The following is a 20556-nucleotide window of genomic DNA, read 5'->3' as shown; positions in this document are numbered from 1 at the left end:
CTTAATTGCACCTTTTAAGAACATTTTTTGAGAACCTGAGAATTTGCCTAACGCGTATCTGCTGCATACTGAAGCATCACAGCTGCTGCGAGGAAACCATCTGAACTGCAAGTGGTGCTAGTCACTCTTGGTGATACCAATCTTTTTACTCGTTTATATTAAAATATGATTGCCTGTGCTTATTCAGACTTGGCTATCTACTAGGCATTTTCTCAAAAATGAATGAAGAGAATCTGTCACTTCAAGGAAAACAACTGGAAATATTTGCTGTCCATGATAAAATTCAATCTTTCAAACAAAAATTAGCATTTTGGAAAACTGGACTCTGCCCCCATGACTTCCCAATACTCAGAAGCTCTTCACATGAGATTGGTGATGCTCTAACATCTGGAAGATCTGCATAACTCTGTGAGTCAGTATTTTCCAAATGAACAAAATGCATGAGTTTATGAAAGACTTTAACATAATAAATAATAAAAAATTTCACTGATAATCCTTTCAGATTTCACACTGCAATTAACCTTTAAGACTTAAACTACCACTGGTCAATTTCTGATATGGCATTAATTAACTGAAAATATTCCTCCCTTTTTCAACTATATCTGTGTGAGGTTGAATTTTCTTTATGTACTTCAATCCAAATGATGTATCATAATAAATTAAATGCAGAAACACACACGAGAATTTAGCTATCTTCTATTCAGACATATATTAAATTTGCAAAAATGTAAAATAATGCTCTTTTCAGTAATTTTGTTTTAAAAAGCAGTCATTTTTCATAAAAATGTTATGTCGACATATGATTTAGTCTTAAATATCTTAAAATGTACTTTAATTTCTTACATGAAAATCATTAATAGATACAACCCACATAAAAGTTCTTTACGTCTTTAATAATTTTAAGACTGAAATGGGGGTATTGCGAAGTAGAGTCTATGAGACGCGCTCTCTAATCAGATGAGAGCAGTGTGGGTGAGGGAGGAGCTAAGCTGGCTCTGAGCTGCTGTGAAACAGGGACTACAGGAAAGCTGAGAGAATGGGAGTAGGTGGAGTAAAAAAGTTTTCTTCAATCTGATGTGGTGAATCCTACGTGAAATTAAGGAAAAATCTGGAATTCTCAAGAGAGATCTGGACTAGAAATACAGACAGCATGTGTCAGTTTGAGCTGTGGACACAGAACCTGTCACCTAATGCGTGACACCTACTGTGACATGACAAAAGAGGTCTTCCCACAGCAATCTTCCTTAGTCCATGCATTTAGGTCTTAGTAGAGTTGCTGTGGACAGCTGGTGACATTTCACACAGACTGCAATGCCAGTCATGCCCCTCTAGAGCAACCCAGTAAGGTGACCATGAAGAGGACGGGAGCTAGACAGTCCTTTGAAGAAAGGTGGCACCGTGCATTCAAATTCAGAGAAATTCTTCAGTCAATAGTTATGACAAAGAAGTGTTAAAAACAGGTGAGATAAACTAGGTTAAAAAAAAGACAAATAAGAACTTTGTCAAATTCTGAATGGGTGATAAGTAACAATTATAGCCTTTTTAAAGGAGTCAGATATTAAAGGGAAAACAAATGAAAGCATGGTATTTAGAGAAAGTGTATGGCCCTTGTTTTTAAAGATGAGAGAGACTTGTTTATATTAATAGGCTAAGGGAGAAGATGACCCTGCAAGAAACCAGACATGACTAGTTTAGCATGTCTGTGGCAGTGTGCCAACGCACAGGAGAGAGGAAATCAAGGAAAAGCAAGGACTAGGGAGTCCTGGGAGGGAAGGAGAGACACGGCCACAGGTAAAGCTCAACTGGAACCACTTCACATGCCGTCACACCCGGCACCTACGAATCAATTCCAACTTCTGACCAAGATTATATACAGCTCTAAACTAGCAAATGTTTGTGGAGTTACTGTCAGGTTATTTAGGGGTAGACTACAGCCCTTCAGTGATCTTTCTGTCATGTAATTTGAAAATTACACTGTTCACTAATGGCTCTACTCTAAGTGGCTTTCTAGACAAACGTGAGAAGAAATGCTTAGAATATTACTCGATGACTGGATAATACTAACCTAGAGTTAACCTCATTTTGGCCAGTTTGGGCTAGGTGTAACATAAGGTGTAATGTGTTGTCTCTTAATTAAGACTGAAAAAGGTAAGATACCATTTAGCTGAGGTGGTTTCACGAACAAAGAAAATTCAACTTTACCCCTAACGAAGGTTTAGCATCTGAATGTTCTTATGTCCACTATGTTTCACCCTCAAGGCTAACTTGAGCTTTTTAATTCAACAGAAACACTTTGCTCTTGGCTTGCTCTTGGTAAGTTAACTGAATATTTAACAAACATGGAAATCTAATACCACGTTAAGCAGCCAAAATATAGAGAAGTTAAGCCTAAATGCTGATACAGCAAAACAATTAATAAAGACTTCAAGGCTGGGTGTGGCGGCTCATGCCTATAATCCTAGCACTCTAGGAGGCCGAGGTGGGTGGATCACCTAGCTCAAGAGTTCCAAGACCAGCCTGTGCAAAAGTGAGACCCCTGCCTCTAAAAATAGCCGGGTGTTGCAGTATTCAGGAGGCTGAGGCACGGGGATCATTTGAGCCCAAGAATCTGAGGTTGCTGTGAGCTATGACGCACTATAGCACTTTACCCAGGATGACAGAGTGAACCTTTGTCTCAAAAAAAAAAAAGACTGGCGCCTGTGGCTCAAAGGAATAGGGCGTTGGTCCCATACACTGGAGGTGGCAGGTTCAAACCTGGCCAAAACCAGACAAAAGCTGCAAAAAAAAAAAGACTCCATATTATTTTTCAAACCTAACATTATATAAAAACCTAAGTTTATAAAACCTAACACTATAAAACAAAAACTATCTTATTAACAAAAACAAGACCAACCTTACATACTATTTCTAGCAATCATCCTAATACAAGTTTTTAGAGACAAAATTTTAAATTTTGCGAAAATTAAACTTTAAACTTTTACTATGGTTTGATACAGATTAATTCAATACCATTTGCTGTGTGCCTCCTACATACCAGGCAGGCGTTAGGTACTTAAAGACACACAAAAGAGATGTAAGGAGTATGTGTGTATATATACATACATACTGTATTTTGTAATTTTATTTTTGCTCCTTATTGTGACTGCTTAATTTTATGCATTATATTTATAACATAAAGCATTCCACTTTTTAAAAAAACTGCAGTTCACTTTTTTTCAGCCATTATGAATCTCAGTATCAAACTCACAACCCATTTTAATTTTCAACTTTATTATAGAAATTTTGAAACATACAAATATTCATGTTCTCATTATCAGTCACTCAGCTTCAAAAATGAACATTCCTCCAGCCAAGTCAGAATTTTAGATTAAAACAAGTAAAAAAATAAAAAATTAACATTCTATCATTCTTATTTTGTCTGTAATCCTCACACTTCCTTTTGCTGGAATAAATTTAAGCCAATTCTAGATACTCTTAATTTTACCTGTAAATGCTACAGCATGCATCCCTACCAGATAAGGGATCTTCTTTGTTTTATCACTCCGTACCATTAGCAGTTCCAATTCAACAGCAGTTCTTTTTCAGTTTTTGCCCAACTATCTTGAATTTACTTTTTCCCTCCTAGTTGGCTAGTTTGAATTAGGAGTCCCCAAAGGCCCATACATTTGTAGATCAATTCTGATAACTATATAAGCCTTTACTGTTCCTATCAGCTAACTTCATCTCTGATTTCATCTTATTGTGACTACATTTATTTTCCATTTGTCTTGATTTCTGCATCTATTTATATTGTTAATCTTGATTTACAGGTGTTACTGTAAATTGCTCAAATCCTTTTTGGAACAAATGAGAAAAACGAAGAAGGGATCCAATAATTATTTGGGAGGACCTGTGACTGTCAAGTCTGTATGACAATGATACACTTCAATTATATTCATTTAGACATATAAATATGTTGTCAAAATTTTTAAACTTCAATTAAATTTAGATACAGCTTTTAAATTAAATCTAACCCCAGTTAATCTTGACTATTACCAGGCTCTGTTTGATAAAACTTGGAGACATGGCACTATAGGTCTCGGGGGAGGGCAGGAGGCTATAAAGATCCCAACCCCAGTTTGAGCTTTCTCTGGGTGCCTACTAGTAACAAGTGGCCCCCAGAATCTGAAAGCATTTTGACTCGGCCAGCACAAAATGAGGAAACCAAGAAGCAGGAGCACAGATGGCACGAAAAGAGGAAGTCAAAGGCAAGAGTGGCGGCAATCAGCAAAGTTTCATTTTATAGAGCACGCTTAAATTCAGCAGGTAAGTCCTACTTAGGTTTATAAGCAGACAGAATACACCAGGCGTCCTCAAACTATGGCCCGCGGGCCACATGCAGCCCACCGAGGACATTTATCTGGCCGGCTGGGTGTTTTTGCCGCTGCTGCCTGTCCTGCTTAGCAGCCAATTGTCCCAGGGCCCACAGTCAGGCCCTCCAACAGTCTGAGGACAGTGAACTGGACCCCTGTTTCAGGACCCCTGGAATACACCTTAGAGGGAGGTGTGAGTCTCTTTCCTGTTAATAAGGATGCCGTCCCAACTGTTGCCCTTGTAATTATTCTTTAATTCCTAGTTTTGCTCCACCTAACTTGTTTATGCATTTCTTAACTCATCTTTATGCATTTCTTTCACCTAGGATCTTATCAAGCTGACTTCACACTATTCTTAACCAACGTCTCCTTTGGAAAGAAATTTTCTAAGGTATTAATAGGGCATTGATTAATCATGGGATGCTAACTAGCTTGTTCTTTAAAAAGTTTCTCCTGATGGAGCTCTCTGTAGGGGTCTTGAAATTTGAGCAGTGTCTGAATTTTAAACCTTCTAACCACAATCCTGGCTGGGTCTGCTTCTGCAGTCGCCCTGAATAGTCCATCTTCCTTACCCTGCTCAAGTCTAAGCTTAGGAACTGTTTTCTTCTTGCTCAACAACTGCCCACTTTTGTCTCAGCAATTGCCCACTGTCTTTTTCTCCTTCTTACTCTGTCCCCTACCTGTCCCTAACAGTAAGGATGGTTGGTCTTTATAGTGAAATGATAGAAAAATTACTAACTCATAGTTTCTCGTAAGGACTAAAATCTCTCCCCCAGCTATCTTTTTCTTTCTCATGTTACCAGCTCCCCCCACCCAAAATGGATTTGTTTTCACAAACCACTCAAGAGTCCAGCAGACAAATGAAGTCTAACTTCTTTTTTTACATTCACCAGTTCCTTTGCTTTTTAGAATGTGTTCCCATAACCTCAAGTGATTCCTGAGTGTCCCAGACAAACAATGGAACATGAACATCAGAGCTGAGGATCAGAAACATCTGGGAAAATGTCTTCAATCTCAGAGGAGGAAAAACAGACACAGCATTCATTAGTAACCCCTTGTGCATTTTTGTTGTTCCTTAAATCCAGCTGGCCACTAGCCCTCCAGTGTGGGCATGCCTCCTCTTCCCTCCTTGGGATGTCATGCCTTCTCCCTGCTCTCTCCTTTCTTTCCCTACTCTCCTTCCCTGTCTCACTGCCTCTTTTTCTAAGATAAAATAAAGTCTACACATTTATATCCTCATCTTGGCCTAGACTCTTCTCATCCTGTGCTCAGCACCTCCCCAGCATTTCCACCCTAACAGGTACTAGGTTATACAATTTATTTATTTATTTTTGAGATAGAGTCTTACTATGTCGCCCTTGGTAGAGTGGTGTGGTGTCACAGCTCACAGCAACCTCAAACTCTTGGGCTTAAAACGATTCTCTTGCCTCAGCCTCCCAAGTAGCTGGGAATACAGGCGCCTGCCACAGTGCCCAGGTATTGTTTTGTTGCAGTTGTCATTATTCAGCTGGCCTGGGCCAGGTTCGAACTGCCAGCCTCAGTGCATGTGGCTGGTGTGCACATGTGTTACATTATCTTTACAGAACAGAAAGTAGGTACAAGTTTTAGATGTATAAAAGATCTGTTTAATCTGTGTACATATTCAGAAGAAAATCAGCATACACATTTAAGATCTCAATGAATAGTAAATTTTGTAATCTCTAAGTACAGAATTTCACAGGTTAGACAACTTAAAGTATCAATATGTATAAAAGCAATCTGTTGGTAAGTAGTAGTACATAGGAACTTCATTCTAACATTGTTATGCCTTTTCCGTTAGTGACAAAAACCTAGAAAAAGGTACATATTTAATCAACAGATCTGTAAGTAGCTTCTCTCCCTCTCCAAGAATCCTGTCTCTTCAATCAAGTCTCACTTTGTTTTTCTTCTTTTAATACATTTCTTAATGAGCACTCTATACCAGCCATTCCCTTTGTTGACTGGAGTATTTTTTCCTCTTTCCCTGTTACCTATTTCTCATTCCCACCAGCTGCCTGAATACCACAGGCTAAATAATGGTGTCTACTTGTCAAGTGCATTAAACTTTCTGCTCTGTTCTCTCCCATCTCCACAACGTTCAGCACTGCTGACCGGCCCTTACTTCTCGAACCTCTTTTCTCTTGGCCTCTGTGACAGAACAGGATCAAAACTTCCCTGAATTTTCATGGTCCTTTTACTTGAACCTTTTGTCCTGTATCACTCTGGGATACCTTTAAAAGCTTTTAGTATATTGATCTCTACATTTTTGATTTAGATAATTCATAATAGACTTTCATTTCTCACTTTGGGAATATGACTCCATACCTGCCATTCTCATTACTCTCCAAGATTTGCTTCTCTATCTTTAATTGTATTTTAGCTGTTTTTGTTTAGTTGTCCTGTTATTTCAAACTTTAAAGTCTCTGATAAAGCCATTCCATGTCTGTTTCTTAATGAGAATAATTATTAGTCTTTCTCTGGCTTGGGTGGGTCTAGACACTCATTAAGCAAACAGAACTCTTCTCACTTTTCTGGTTCTATTAAAGTATTTCTTCCAGGTCACAGAAGACTTCCAGCAGATAACCCTTGGACCTTGTACAGGGCCTCCAGCAGGGACCTTCATCTCTGTTATGGCACGCTACCTCCTGAGCTGCAGGGAACCACATGCTGAGGTGCCTTCCAAGAGGCCCCTCGCCTGACTCAGTGCTGTCGCCATTGTCCATTCTCCATTCTCCATTTTTGGTGGCAGGCCATCTGCTTGCAGACGATCTTAGCAAACCTCCACTGTTAACTCTACTCACCTTGGTCCTTTGCAGCACCTTTCCAATTTTCCAGTGGTGGCAAGACCAATCCTGGGACCACTCCAGATCCCATTCGCCCCCTAAGGACCAACACTGCATATGAACTCACTAGGACTCGAAGAACTGGAGGAAGGGGCTTCCTCAGGAGTCTTGTTTGTCCATCCATCCATCTTTTCTGCTGCAAACCCATGATTAGGTCAAGACTACCTCCAGGATCTGGCACACTGGTCCCTATTCCCGACACCATCCCTTAGGGACGTCTGAGGGACAGACTGGGTCTCTCTCCATTCAGTGTCATGGACGATGCAGGGACACCTGGTTCCTCCCTGGTGAGTATCCACCCTAAATCCTTTCTCTCATCCTATACACCATGGGCAATTGCCATTCTGTTCCCCCTCGAGATTCGCCACTGGGCTATCTCCTCCCTGCCCTGAAAATGGTTTGATTTAAACATTCTCCGAGATCTTGATAATTTCATAACTCCCAATGGGAAGTGGTCTGAGGTCCCCTACATTTCAAGCTCTCTTCTTCCTTCAGAGTCGCCCCTCTCTTTGTCAAGACTGAACTGGGAAGGGGAGGGCTGACTCTGGTTCAGACCTTACTTCTGTTTTTTTTTTTTTCTTTAATAAATTCTTCTTTAGTCTCTGGATTGGCCTCTTCTCCTTTCCACAAACTATCACCCTATTTTTATCCTGTACCCAATAACAATAACAAGATAAAATGAAATAAAGCATGAAAGGAGTTTTTAAAAAATGTCTGTAAAAAGATAACAAATTGCAGATTTGGAAATATTACCCTTCCCGAATCGTCCTTTATGCTTATATTGTCACATTTCAAATTGAAGATGTGTGTTACAATTTACAACATGAAAGGACGGGATGACCAGGAGTGAAAGAACGTTCCTGAGCCACCCTCTCGAGTCCCACAAACTGAAATCACGCAACTCTCCGCCTCTAGTATTAGAACAAAGTTAAAACTGCTAACAAATTTGTAAACTTTCACAGGAATTTTAAGTTTACTTTCTGTAACCTGTGATAACCACGACACTTTTAGTATAAAAACAAAACTGTACATGACAAAATCTATGAATGTTTCAAATAATCAGAGCCAACTATCAGGCTTATAAATACTTAAAAAGTCTCAGTACAATGTATTAGTTGTTAAAGTGAAATCAGCACTTTATATGGTAAGTTTCCTAATGTGTATTTTAATAACTTTTAATCAGATAGGTCTATGCACCAACTCTGAATCCATTTAGTTTTGCAGTTACAGATGCAAACTGAGCTTAATTACTCTCTGAAAAAGTTTAAGTGATAAGTGTACAGTATCAATACAGATGATGCAAAACAAGACAAAACAAAACTAAATATTACAGGGTCGCCTACATGCTTATCACCTCCTCCCACTAAACAGTAGTGTGTGACGGCTTGTATTATAAAGGCTCCTGTTTCCAAGCAGCACGCTCAGGGACAGGGGCTGGGAGAACACGGTTACAGCACCAGCCTGGCTTTATACCTAGTGTTGTCACCGTCGATTTGGAATTCTGTTAGTTACACCACCACAGATGGTACATGGACAATGCATACATATGAGCTATTAGCATGGTTTTTCCATTTGACATTTTTATTGGCTAAAATGTCAACTCATGCCATATCTAGTTGATGGTGAATTCTTCTCTAGATGTTTTCTAGTCCATGAAAATTGTCTCTTCAGAATCATCAGTGACTCTGAACTTTTTTACACCAAACATCTAATCACATGTCTTTTGTCAGTATTTTTTTAGTAATTGAAGAAAATGAATTAATTAAATCAAATTCTAATGCTACACTCACAAGAAGAAATTGTTACTTATTTCAGAAGAAAAGCAAAATTTAGATCCTTTTAAAATAATTTCAAATGCATCCTTTGAAATAAATATACCTGAATGAAATGATGCAGAAAAAAATTAATATACAATTTGATCAAAACTGAGTACAAAATTGAGTACCTCACAAACCCTGGCTAAGGAATAATGTTTAACATTAAGTTTTCTGGTTAAAATAAGGGTTAACTCATTGATATATGTTTATTTTCTTTTAATGAAACCCAAGGCTTCCAGTCACTCTGCTTTAAAATCATTTTTTGTTTAAGTACAAGATTTAACTGGCCATACATCTCCCGTAGAATAACTAATCTACCCAAAGATAACATCTGTGGAAAAGAGAGTCATATATTTAACAGAATAAAAGCTTAAAGGAGAGAAGATCGTTTTAAAGGTATCATTAGAAAAGATCATGTTTTTGAGAGGTTCTAAGAAATAAGATTTTTTTTATTAAGTCATATATACATAGATCATGCATACATTTATGCCTTTGTGGGATTCAATGTGTTGATTATTTGTACAAATTGGAGTGCTTACATCCTACTAATTAACATAGATTTCACTTCATTTACTTAATCAGTGTTAAGACATTTGTGTTCAATACTTGATAGATTTGACTTGTACCCCTGCAATATGCTTCATAGGTGTGGTCCTACCTTGAACCCTCCCTCTACTGAATCACCCTCGCCTCCCTTCCTAGTCCCTCCCCTTCCTTCCTTCATCCTGGGCTATAGTTGTGATTCATCTCTCATATGAAAATGTGAGTTATTATAAATTGTTTTTATAGTAGTACTGAGTATACTAGATTTTTTTCCCATTCCTGAGATATTTTACTAAGAAGAATGTTTTCCAGCTCCATCCATGTAAACACAAAAGACATAAAATCTCCATCTTTTTTTTTTTTTTTTTTGGCCAGGGCTGGGTTTGAACCCGCCAGCTCTGGCATATGGGGGCAGCACCTTACCCTTTTGAGCCACAGGTGCTGCTCTCTCCATCGTTTTTTAATGCTGCATAGTATTCCATGGTATACATATACCATAATTTACTAACCCAGAAATAAGATTCTTAAAAACTAGCTTAGAAATATAAATTCTGAAGAAACTATTATAGTAAGTACTTAAAAAATGTAACTAGATTAGAAATATAAGTTCTAAAGACCATTATAATAAGTACTTTAAAACTGTAACATGAATATAAAGATGATAAATTCAATTTATATGTTGATAGCTACACAAAACTTCAGTTAGAAAACTTATGAGTATTTTTTCTGTAAGTTCTTAAGATTCCTCCTACAGACTTTCAGCTGTGTTAGGTGCTGATTAGAAGCTTGCACGAGGCTCAGTCTGTGCTTAGTGGTTAGGCGGCTAGCCACATTCACCAGGGCTGGTGGGTTTGAGCCTGGGCCTGTTAAAGGACAACTACCAAAAAAAAAAAAAAAAGTATATACATATGCTTTTTAAAATAACTACAAGATCACATGTTTTAAATATATTTACATTTTACCCTTAGCATTTTTGAATATTTAGCATTTCTTCCCAGGTAGCCCCAAAATGTATACTTCAGCTGAGGATACATAGTTTCATTTCTCATCCAAAAGAGCCTAGTACAATTTCTAGACACTCAGAGCACTTAAGCTTCTGTTTCCACTGGTGTAGAACAGTTAGACAAGATACTAACATGCTTTCAGTGTCTCTATCATAACAATAACAAAATACAAATACGTGTGTTCACCATAAGGCTTATATTTCACGGGTTTGGACTAGGAACCCTGCTTGTTAGAAATAAGTCACATCTAGATTTACTGAATCAGAAATTCTGCAGACAGAACCCAGGAAACTGTTTTAATAAGCTGTACAGGTGGCTCTTCTACCACCGTATTACAACTTCCATTATTTTTCCTTGGCTTGTGACACCTTAGGTAGGAACTAGTTATGTGCTTCTCAGCATGAGCACTGGACAGATCCCATGTTGGTGGGAATTATTACAACTAGCACTTTCACACTATTGAAAAAGATTTTTTTTATTAAGTCATATATACATAGATCATGAATACATTTATGCCTTTGTAGGATTCAATGTGTTGATTATTTGTACAAATCCTCTGCTAGAGATAATGACAATTTTGAGGAGTATAAACAAGCTGCTCTGTATCTTAAGTTTCTTCCTGAAGACCTAAAATTACATGCCCTCTGTGAGATTTGAATTTGCCTAAGTTACATTATGTTCTTTTAATGTGCTATAAATGAATACACAGACAGTCCAACTTTTTTAATTTAAAAGGTGGCATTCATCCAGAACAAAAGAATCTGTATCCTTGCTTCAACTATACCAAATATAACCAAAAACAAGTGACACTTCCTCAAACTTTCCTTTTTCCCTCCTCTAATCTCTATCTTCTCTACTGTAAGTACTTTTTCTATGTTCATAAATGATATTGAATTATAACTGTCATTCTGCTTATCAACTGTATGCTTTAAAGTTTCATCTAGTTTTTAAGATCTCACCATTGTTACTACCGTCTCAATTTTTTTTTATTCTCTGTGCCAGTGATGGATATTTGACCAGGCTGTTTCCTACTCCTTACTATAAGCAACACAGCTACAGAGAGATACATCCTCAAAGACTTGTGTCAAAGTGCCTGGTCAGAGGGGGGAGGTCAAGTCTTGATTTAATTAAATACTGATTGGTTTATGGAATGGAAGTATTATTTTACACTCCCATCATCAGTGCTTCCACATTCTAACCCAAACTTTGCATCAGCAACCTTCTAAATTATTTTTCATTCTCATGGGTAAAAGCTTGTATCTTATGCATTATTTCCATTTTTCGTGTTTACCAATGTTTATCTTCTCATGTACCTGCCAGCAAGTGGGTGTCTCCTTATTTAACTTTCTTTTCATATCTTTGGTCTATTTTTTAAAAGCTATTTTTCCTTTTAGTTAATTTATGGCAGTTAATGTCTTATAGGCATTATTCATCCCTTGTAGGTTTTAAGCAACTTCATTGTCTAACTGTGCCACATATAGAGTTTTATTTATTTATTTTTATTTAAATCATAGCTGTGTACATTAATGCAATCATGTGGTACAATGTGCTGCTTTTACATACAATTTGAAATGCTTTCATCAAACTGGTTAACATAGCCTTCATGGCATTTTCTTAGTTATTGTGTTATGACCTTTATATTCTACACCCAGTAAATTCCGCGTGTACCTTTGTAAGATGCACTGTAGGTGTGGTCCCACCAATTACTCTCCCTCCACACATCTTCCCCCATCCCCTCCCCTCTCACTCCCCTTTCTGCCATTTGATCCTACAATTCCTCTACTAGGTATATATCCAGAAGACCAAAAATCACATTATAACAAAGATATATGTACCAGAATGTTTAGTGCAGCCCAATTCATAATTGCTAAGTCATGGAAGATGCCCAAGTGCCCATCGACCCATGAATGGATCAATAAATTGTGGTATATGTACACCATGGAATATTATGCAGCCTTAAAGAAAGAGGGAGACTTTACCTCTTACATTTTTACATAGATGGAACTGGAATATATTCTTCTTAGCAAAGTTATCTCAAGAATGGAAGAAAAAGTATCCAATGTACTCAGTCTTACCAATTTATAAACCAATTTATAGCTTTCTTGTGAACGCTATAACCCAAATATACTGAGTTCTTAAGTACATGAGTCTGTCTGAACTTAGTTTATTCCGGCCTATCTGCCTTCCTTTTGGTCTCATCATGCTGTTTTTATCATTAATAAAATGTATCTATGTAGTAATTCTCAGTATCTAGTAAGTCTAGTCTCCTTCTTTACTCTTGTCAAAACTGATTTAGCCAATCCTGGACCTGCATCTATCTACACTAACATAAGAATGAGTTGGTCAAGTTTCTTAAGTAGTCAGAAAAGAATTTGGAATAGGAGGTACTTACATGATAGATTTAGTGAAAATAGGAATTACTAGGTTAAGTAATTTAGTACATGACAGTCTTTGTCTTCTAAGGTAATGAATTTAGAATTCTTCCTGTGAAGGTTTTATTCATTCTTAACTGGGTTAGTTTCTGTTACATTACTTTCTAAGCAGTTCCTCATGGTATTCAACAAAAGCTGGAAATGTATGGCTCACAGGCCAGATCCAAGCTTGCCACCTGCTTATAAAATTTTATCAGAACACAGCCATGCTTATTTGTTGACACAATGTCAAAGGTTACGTTCATGCTACCCTAGCAGAGAAGGTTTTGACAAAGACCATATGGTCCACAAAGCTGAAAATATTTATCTGGTTCTTTATAAAAAAGATTGCTGATCCCTGGCGCAGAAAAAATCCAGCAGTTTTTATAAATTAATCTTGCATAAGAAAATCTTATTGGGTTTTCTCAGTTCTAGCAGTTTGCTGATTGTTCTGGATTTATGTAAGTGATTAAATCATACAGTGAATTTTATCTCCTTTCTTATCTTTTAGACTTCCCTGGATTGTGCTCAAAATTTCTCAATGATTATGACTTTTGCTAGAGACTTTGGTTATACAGGCTTCATCAAATTAGGAGAATTCCCTTTTATTCTTAGTTTTCTGAGAATCTTTTTATATACAGGTACAAATATTATCAAAAACATTTTTATTTTGGTAAGTATAAGTTGATAGTTTATGACATACTGCTATATGACATCGTGAATGGATACTTAATGTTCCTATGCCTTAATATTTGGCATCCCTATGAAACTGCAGGCCAGTGAAAACTAGATTCGTACTAGATTTCTGTATGTCTCTAGCACAGCACCCTCTGTCACCAGTCTTTACTGAATGTGTATGGTGTGTTAGGTATTATGTAAGAAATTGTGTTTTCTTTTATACAAAGTACTATAGTTGTTTGATTAAATAAAAATGATGTTGTACTAGCAGAAAGGGAAGATAAAAATATAAATTAGTCTTATCTTTCCGGTTAAAGTCAATAATTTTAAGTAGAAAACATTTCTCATGGCTGGGCACAGTGGCTCATGCCTGTAATCCCAACTCTCTGGGAGGCTGAGGGAGGTGGAATGCCTGAGCTCATGAGATCAGCTTAAGCCAGGCTGAGACCCCATCTATAAAATAGCCAGGTGTGCTGGCTGGTGCCTATAGTCTCAGCTAATTGGGAGGCTGAGGCAAGGGGATCACTTGAGCCCAAGAGTTTGAGGTTGCTGTGAACTATGATCCCACAGTATACTACCAAGGGCAACAAAGTGAGACTCTGTCCCTTCCCCCCCCACCAAAAGAAAACATTTCTCAATATTTGGAACTCTGACAACTTTTCTATGACTCCAAAGCAATTTAGTAATATCAAAAATTATTTAAAGATATAGAAAGTATGTAACAATCTAAACATAAATGAGAAAAAAGGTAGTTCTACTTTAAAGACTGACAGTGAGTATTCACAAAGAACATGTTCTTAACCTCCAAATCTTCATTAATTATGAAATAAACCTGATTCAGTCCACGTTTTTTAAAATATAAAACTTTTATTATAAGCTAGTTACACTTTTATACTAAGTTCTACCCATATATTACATCTAACTAAGTAGGGTAAGAATAAAAACTCACCTCCATGAAATTAATATGCTTAGGCGTTTTCTCATGACAAATTTAAACAAAAAAACTTCACAAGATAAAAAGGATAACTACTTACACAGGTCACTACGAAAGTTTTAAGACTGACTGTTATGGTACATTATCTCCCTCCCAAGTAACACCGTGGCCAGTGTCCTTTAGGGTTCACCTGTCCAAGTTTCACCTTGCTTGGCTTACAGGTGCTGCTGGGAGTGTACCATCTCCTTGAGGAAGTACATCTAATTTGGGGGTCAGTCCCCACCAAAACAGTACAGCAGAGCAAACGCCTATCTAGGCTCAGGCCCTTGCTCTGAAGCACATGATGATGTCAGACAGTTGGGGACCCAGAAGATGCGTTTTTAATGTTCAAGAAAATAAAGTAGCAGGTATTTTTTTATTTGTTAGGATGACATTTATTAAATTATCACTAATTTAATTAAAAATCATTATTTTAGGAATTTCAAAGTGCAACTTTACAATCCCATGTAAGAAAATCTGAAATTGGCTCGGCGTCTGTGGCTCAAGTGGCTAAGACGCCAGCCACATACACCTAAGGTGGAGGGTTTGAATCCAGCCCAGGCCCGCCAAACAACAATGATGGCTGCAACCAAAAAAATAGCCGGGCGTTGTGGTGGGCGCCTGTGGTCTCAGCTGCTCGGGAGGCTGAGGCAGGAGACTCGCTTGAGCCCAGGAGTTGGAGGTTGCTGTGAGCAGCGATGCCATAGCACTCTACCCAGGGGGACAGCTTGAGGCTCTGTCTCAGAAAAAAATAGAAAAAAAAAGGGTTCCATGCTCAAACAAATATGAGAAACCTTAAAAAAAAAAAAAAAAGAAAATCTGAAATTCCAAAGCTCTGAAAATTTAAAAGTTTTTTCACAATTATTTGGCAGCAACATGACCCTGATATGAGACTATTTATAGTCCCTATTTATTCCACGTAGTGTGAATATTTGCTGAAGGAAGGTTAATATGTTTGATTTCTGAGTAATCCCCTGGGACCCTATAGAAATGTTATAATAATAGGCAGGGCATGCACCATATTACTTCTTCAACGTTTGAAAACTCTATGTATTGAAACATAACTGGCCTTAAGTGTTTTTGATAATGAAGTGTAGACATAATCATTCTAGAACAGTCAAAAAGATTCCTAATTCTCTCATTTATCCTCAAAAGAATTCATATACTCTTCTATTTTCCACTTTTTAAAATTCTAAAACATTTTTTAAATAAAAACTATTTTAACATCAGATTCATTTTGATAAAGAAGTTTAATATTTTCTTAATAGATACTTTAAAAAAATCATCAAAAAAGCTTCAAAAAATTAAACAAAGTTTAATAACATGACTGTATTAGACCATGCAAAACTGTCCTTTATAACATATACTGTACCTTCTTTTAAGATACTTAAATTGAAAGCTTTTTAAATAGTAATGTATTAATTGAAGTGCAAATTTTAGATAACTTCATCCTAAGAACAAAATACTAAAATATAAGTAAGGTATGAATTTTTACAATATACAGTTAGGTTCTTCTATCATTCTGGATTTCATTATCTGAAAAGAAAGGCTTCTAAATCATGTAATAAGCCAGAGAAGTGGGAGCACTTACTTAGGAGTAGAAGGACCCCTGGGCCACGTTCCATCTTCATTTTTCTGTTCTATTACTAACACCTGCAAATATGACACAATAAAAGAGTGTTTTTCCATAACTCTGAAGTTAGAAAAGCTTTAGAAGATCAGCTGAATATACTGAGAAACTAAGCAACTCTGTGATTACGTAAAGGACACAGTAAAATAGGTGAAGCAGTCTTTGCATTTTGATTCCAAAACTGGGCAAGGGAGACAAAAAGATCTCAGAAATAAGAAATCAGCAATTAGTGTATGAAGGAAATAAAGCAAACTATGAAAAAGTTTAAACCAAGTAAATAGAACATAAGTTCACTGAGTGTAGGGAGTACATTTCTATTTGTACTGGTAGCATGCAACACAGAATTGTGCACATAACAGAGGCTCAAATAAATGACTGTAGTGGTTGTTAAACATCCTGACACAAGCTCTTAGCTAACTATTATTATGCAAATACTGAGGAAGGGTGACACAGATAATTCCAAGTCAGAGATTTTATGAAATCTGGGAACTTGAAATGAGTGTACATACATATTATGACTATGTAAATTATATAATCTTTTAATATACAAATGACAGAGTCAGAGCTGAGGAGTTCTCTGTTGTAGCATGGTTGAGCTAAATAAAAATTATCTCTAACAAATGAAAAGGACAGGCTTAGGCAAAGCTATACTTTACTCTAAAACATCCCTAAATCCTTTCTCATATCTTTTGGTCTAAAAAAAGAAAACAGTCTTTCTTCTACTTTTTGCTATGGGTGAGTCTGTGCAAAGAAGAAAAATTTACCAAAAATAATTAAATTAGAAAAATAAATATGTGATAATACCAACAAGAAGTTAGTATCTAAATTTCCATGAAAACTATAATATAGACAATACGAAGTAAAGTAAATTCAAGGCATTAAAAATTTGAATACATTCAATATACTGTTTCATTAATTCTCTTCCTTAAAGCTGCACTCTGTAACTAGCTCTAACATGCTCTTGGTATTGTAGTTTTATGCACTGTATGTTTTGAGGACATTTAGAAATTGTTTCTTGGATCCTAACCATATAAAATGTAAGCTTGTTTTCAGAAAAGATGTCAAATAATAAAATTTTAATTATAATTTTTTGAATCTTTGTTAAAGAGCATGCTAATAAAACATTAAATTTATCTTTATAGTATTTCATACATTAAAACAACTCACATGATGTATTGTATATGTACCACATGAAGAAACAAGTTCATCATGTACCTACCATCCTGCTCCTCTGCTGAGCATGCTCCTCTCCTTACCTACTGGAGACAATCACCGTCCCAATTTTCTAATTATCATTCCAATATAGTCTTATATTTTTTAAAGATATATAAAGCAGAACTGAGTGTCTGATTTTTAACTTCTGAAGAATATTTTCCTTTACTGTAATTCATAGCTATAGCAATAACTCACACATAAACTACATGTAAAATACACACATATATTATAATCATTAGGAAGACAAATTAGTTATAAGAGATTCTAGATATAAAAAATTTTGATGTGGCATTTAATATCATTACTTAACCATAATACCTAATTCCTAACAGTATTTATACTTAAAATTCCATGTTTTTAGAATTACACATATTAATATTGAAAGCTATCAGAAATGTTAAAAATTCACTATTCAAATGCATAATTTTCTAAATAAAATTTTGCTTCATAGTTAAAATGTTAACTCAGGATGAAAATATTTTTACAAAGATTTCAAAATGTAATCACACACACAAGAGTTCACAGAGGGAAAGACTCCCAATTCTGGAAGGCATACTCTTCCACTGTACACCTTAGTTTCACTTTCTAATGAGGAGACTTTCACTTTAGTTTAAAAAAAAGGTCCAGGATACTGTTTAGTTCATTTATCACCAGTCACAAAAGAACTGGTATTTAATACATATTCTCTGAAACATTCCTATTCTCAAAGATCAAAAGTCCTTACACATGTTTCATCCTGCTAAACTAATTTATTCTCTTATGCAACCATAAATACATACATACCTGTCAAGAACATTAACTTATTTAACTTCTCTAAGCCTCAGCTTTCTAATGTAGATGACTGAAAGGATCATATCATAGGATCACTGTTGAGATTTAAAGAAATAATTCTACATAACCTGGAGCCACCTCAAGGCCTGATGGATGGCAACTAGAGAAGAACAAGGAGTCTGTCCACGAGAAGACAGAAAAAGGAGCTAGGGAGGGAGCATTAGCTAATTGGAGTTCAAGGTCTTCACTTTAGCTTCAATCAGGCTTTGAATTATAGTAGCTATTTAATAAAATTAATTTTCTCAGTTTCTCTGAATTTTTTCACAACTTAGTATCACTGATGTCAATAGGAATTTTAAAATAAAACAGAACTAACCAAAAGTTCTCAATATTGGAGCACCAACACATTGTATTAGGTACTAAAAATAAAAATAAATGGAACACAAACTAACCAAAGCAAGGACCTCAAAATCTAACTGGGAAGCTTAATATACAAATATAATAACTAATCCATATATACATAAATAATGGAAGTTAAGGAAGCATATTTTCCTCCTAAGTAGAAACATCCTATATTTTAATGGATATTGAGAAAAATAGGGAAGGCTAAAGAAATAATGTGACATTTGAGTTGGAATAGAAGGATGAATAATCTGATATTGTCACCCTACAATACATGATGGGATGGGACAGCTACTGTGAAAATCTATAAGGTTTAAAGGGCTTTTTGCTGGGTGGATGTAGGGCTGGGAAGAAGCACACCTCGCACAGACAGAATAACACAATGGAAAGCGCAGAAGTGCAGCCCAGTTCTGTGTGTTAGGAAACTGTAAGTAGTGCAGCTTGGCATTCCTAGAGTAGACACCACCAAGAGGACAACAGGAGACACCAGAGGAACAGGCAACAGATTACACCATGACTTGCATGCTGGGTTCAAGTGCCTGGACTTTACAATTGGTATGGAGCCAGGATAGGTTTATGAAAGGAAAATAGTGAGGTTTACATTTTAGAATGAGTATTCTGGCACAAATAAGATTGAGCAGACACATGAGCATGGAGGTAGAAGGGTCTGTTGAGAGAATATGAAAGTTAAGGGCTAAGAATTGGACAGAGACATTAATCAACAAGTGTTCAGACAAGAGAATAAGTATGATTTGCTGATTCACCATCTTCATTTCTTAACACCTTAATCTCTTTGGATTATACCATAAAAAAACCAGAAAACAAAAAACAACTGGGAGCTGATGCCATCTAATAAAGGTTGGCAAACCGTGGTCCAGCTGGCTTGCTGCCCTCTTCTGTAAATAACTAGCTTTGTTAGATCACAGCCACACCCATCTGCCCTGTGTCATCCATGGCTACTTTCATGCTACTACAATGGCAGGGTAACAGTTGCAACAGACAACTGGGGTCTGCAGTGATGGATATTTATTATGCGTTCTGTTACAGATCAGCTAATCTATATTATATATTAGCTTTTTAACAAAAACCAGAAAGTCTTTTCTCTTGAACAAGCAGATTATTCCCAAGCTTGGGGAGGGAATCAAAGTTATAGTTAGTGACCAGCTGGGATAGAAAAGAGATGAGTTTAGAAAGAGGAATCCAGAGACAGAATCCATTATATGCTGTCAGGATATCAACCAAAGTTTGTGAATCCAAAAAGCTTCATGTATAGTATGTTTAAAATAAATAGTATACTAAGTAATACCTGTCCTTGGTATAAACCAGCATCCTGAATGGTGCTGTCTGGCTTATTCAGAGGTTCAAATGTATTACTCATGTATTTGTTCCACAATCTGGTCTCCTTTTCATCTGGAATACTGAAGATTTTTCTTATTTCTTTTTCAATTGTATCTAGATTAGAGGAAGAAAGATAAGTAAATACAATAAATATCTTAAAATACACCACATACAGTTAAATGCTTATCAGCATAAAATTTTAAATTTAAAATATTGATAGACTAGATGAACAAACATATTAAAACCTCATGGTAACCTCAAATCAAAAAACCTACAGCAAGTACAAAAAAAAAATTAAAAAGTAAGAAGTTATAAAATACACTACCAGAGAAAGTGACTTTTAACAAAGGAAGACAGACATGAAGAAAGAGAGGACCACAAAGCAACCAGAAATGAAGTTAAATCCTTACCTATCAATAATAACATTAAATGTAAACTCAACTCTCCAAAGAAACAGAGTGGATAAATGGCTAAAAAAATACATGGATGGAACTGGAAAATGTTCTTCTTAGCAAAGTATCACAAGAATGGAAGAAAAAGTATCCAATGTACACAGCCCTA

The 20556-nt window shown here is 36.3% G+C and overlaps 1 protein-coding gene across 5 annotated transcripts in view; it reads right to left on the bottom strand.

Annotated features, from left to right (window-relative positions):
* Positions 1 to 20556, bottom strand: part of USP15 (ubiquitin specific peptidase 15) — a 128764-nt gene that overhangs the window by 57398 nt on the left and 50810 nt on the right. For all 5 annotated transcript variants that reach the window (XR_002775435.1, XM_003798524.2, XM_023518402.1 and 2 more), the window contains exons 5-6: positions 19964 to 20109; positions 16231 to 16292 (exon numbers count right to left, since the gene is read on the bottom strand). Coding sequence is in view for 2 of the 5 variants with exons in the window: in XM_003798524.2 (XP_003798572.1) it covers positions 16231 to 16292; positions 19964 to 20109 (208 nt within the window). In the remaining 3 variants the exon portion in view is untranslated. The remainder of the gene's footprint in view (positions 1 to 16230; positions 16293 to 19963; positions 20110 to 20556) is intronic.

Source organism: Otolemur garnettii, unplaced genomic scaffold, assembly GCF_000181295.1.
Source record: "Otolemur garnettii isolate 467f Iridium unplaced genomic scaffold, OtoGar3 scaffold00138, whole genome shotgun sequence".
Classification (NCBI taxonomy): domain Eukaryota; kingdom Metazoa; phylum Chordata; class Mammalia; order Primates; family Galagidae; genus Otolemur; species Otolemur garnettii.
The sequence above is the reverse complement of the archived record's forward strand: the minus strand, read 5'-3'. Positions and strand labels throughout refer to the sequence as shown.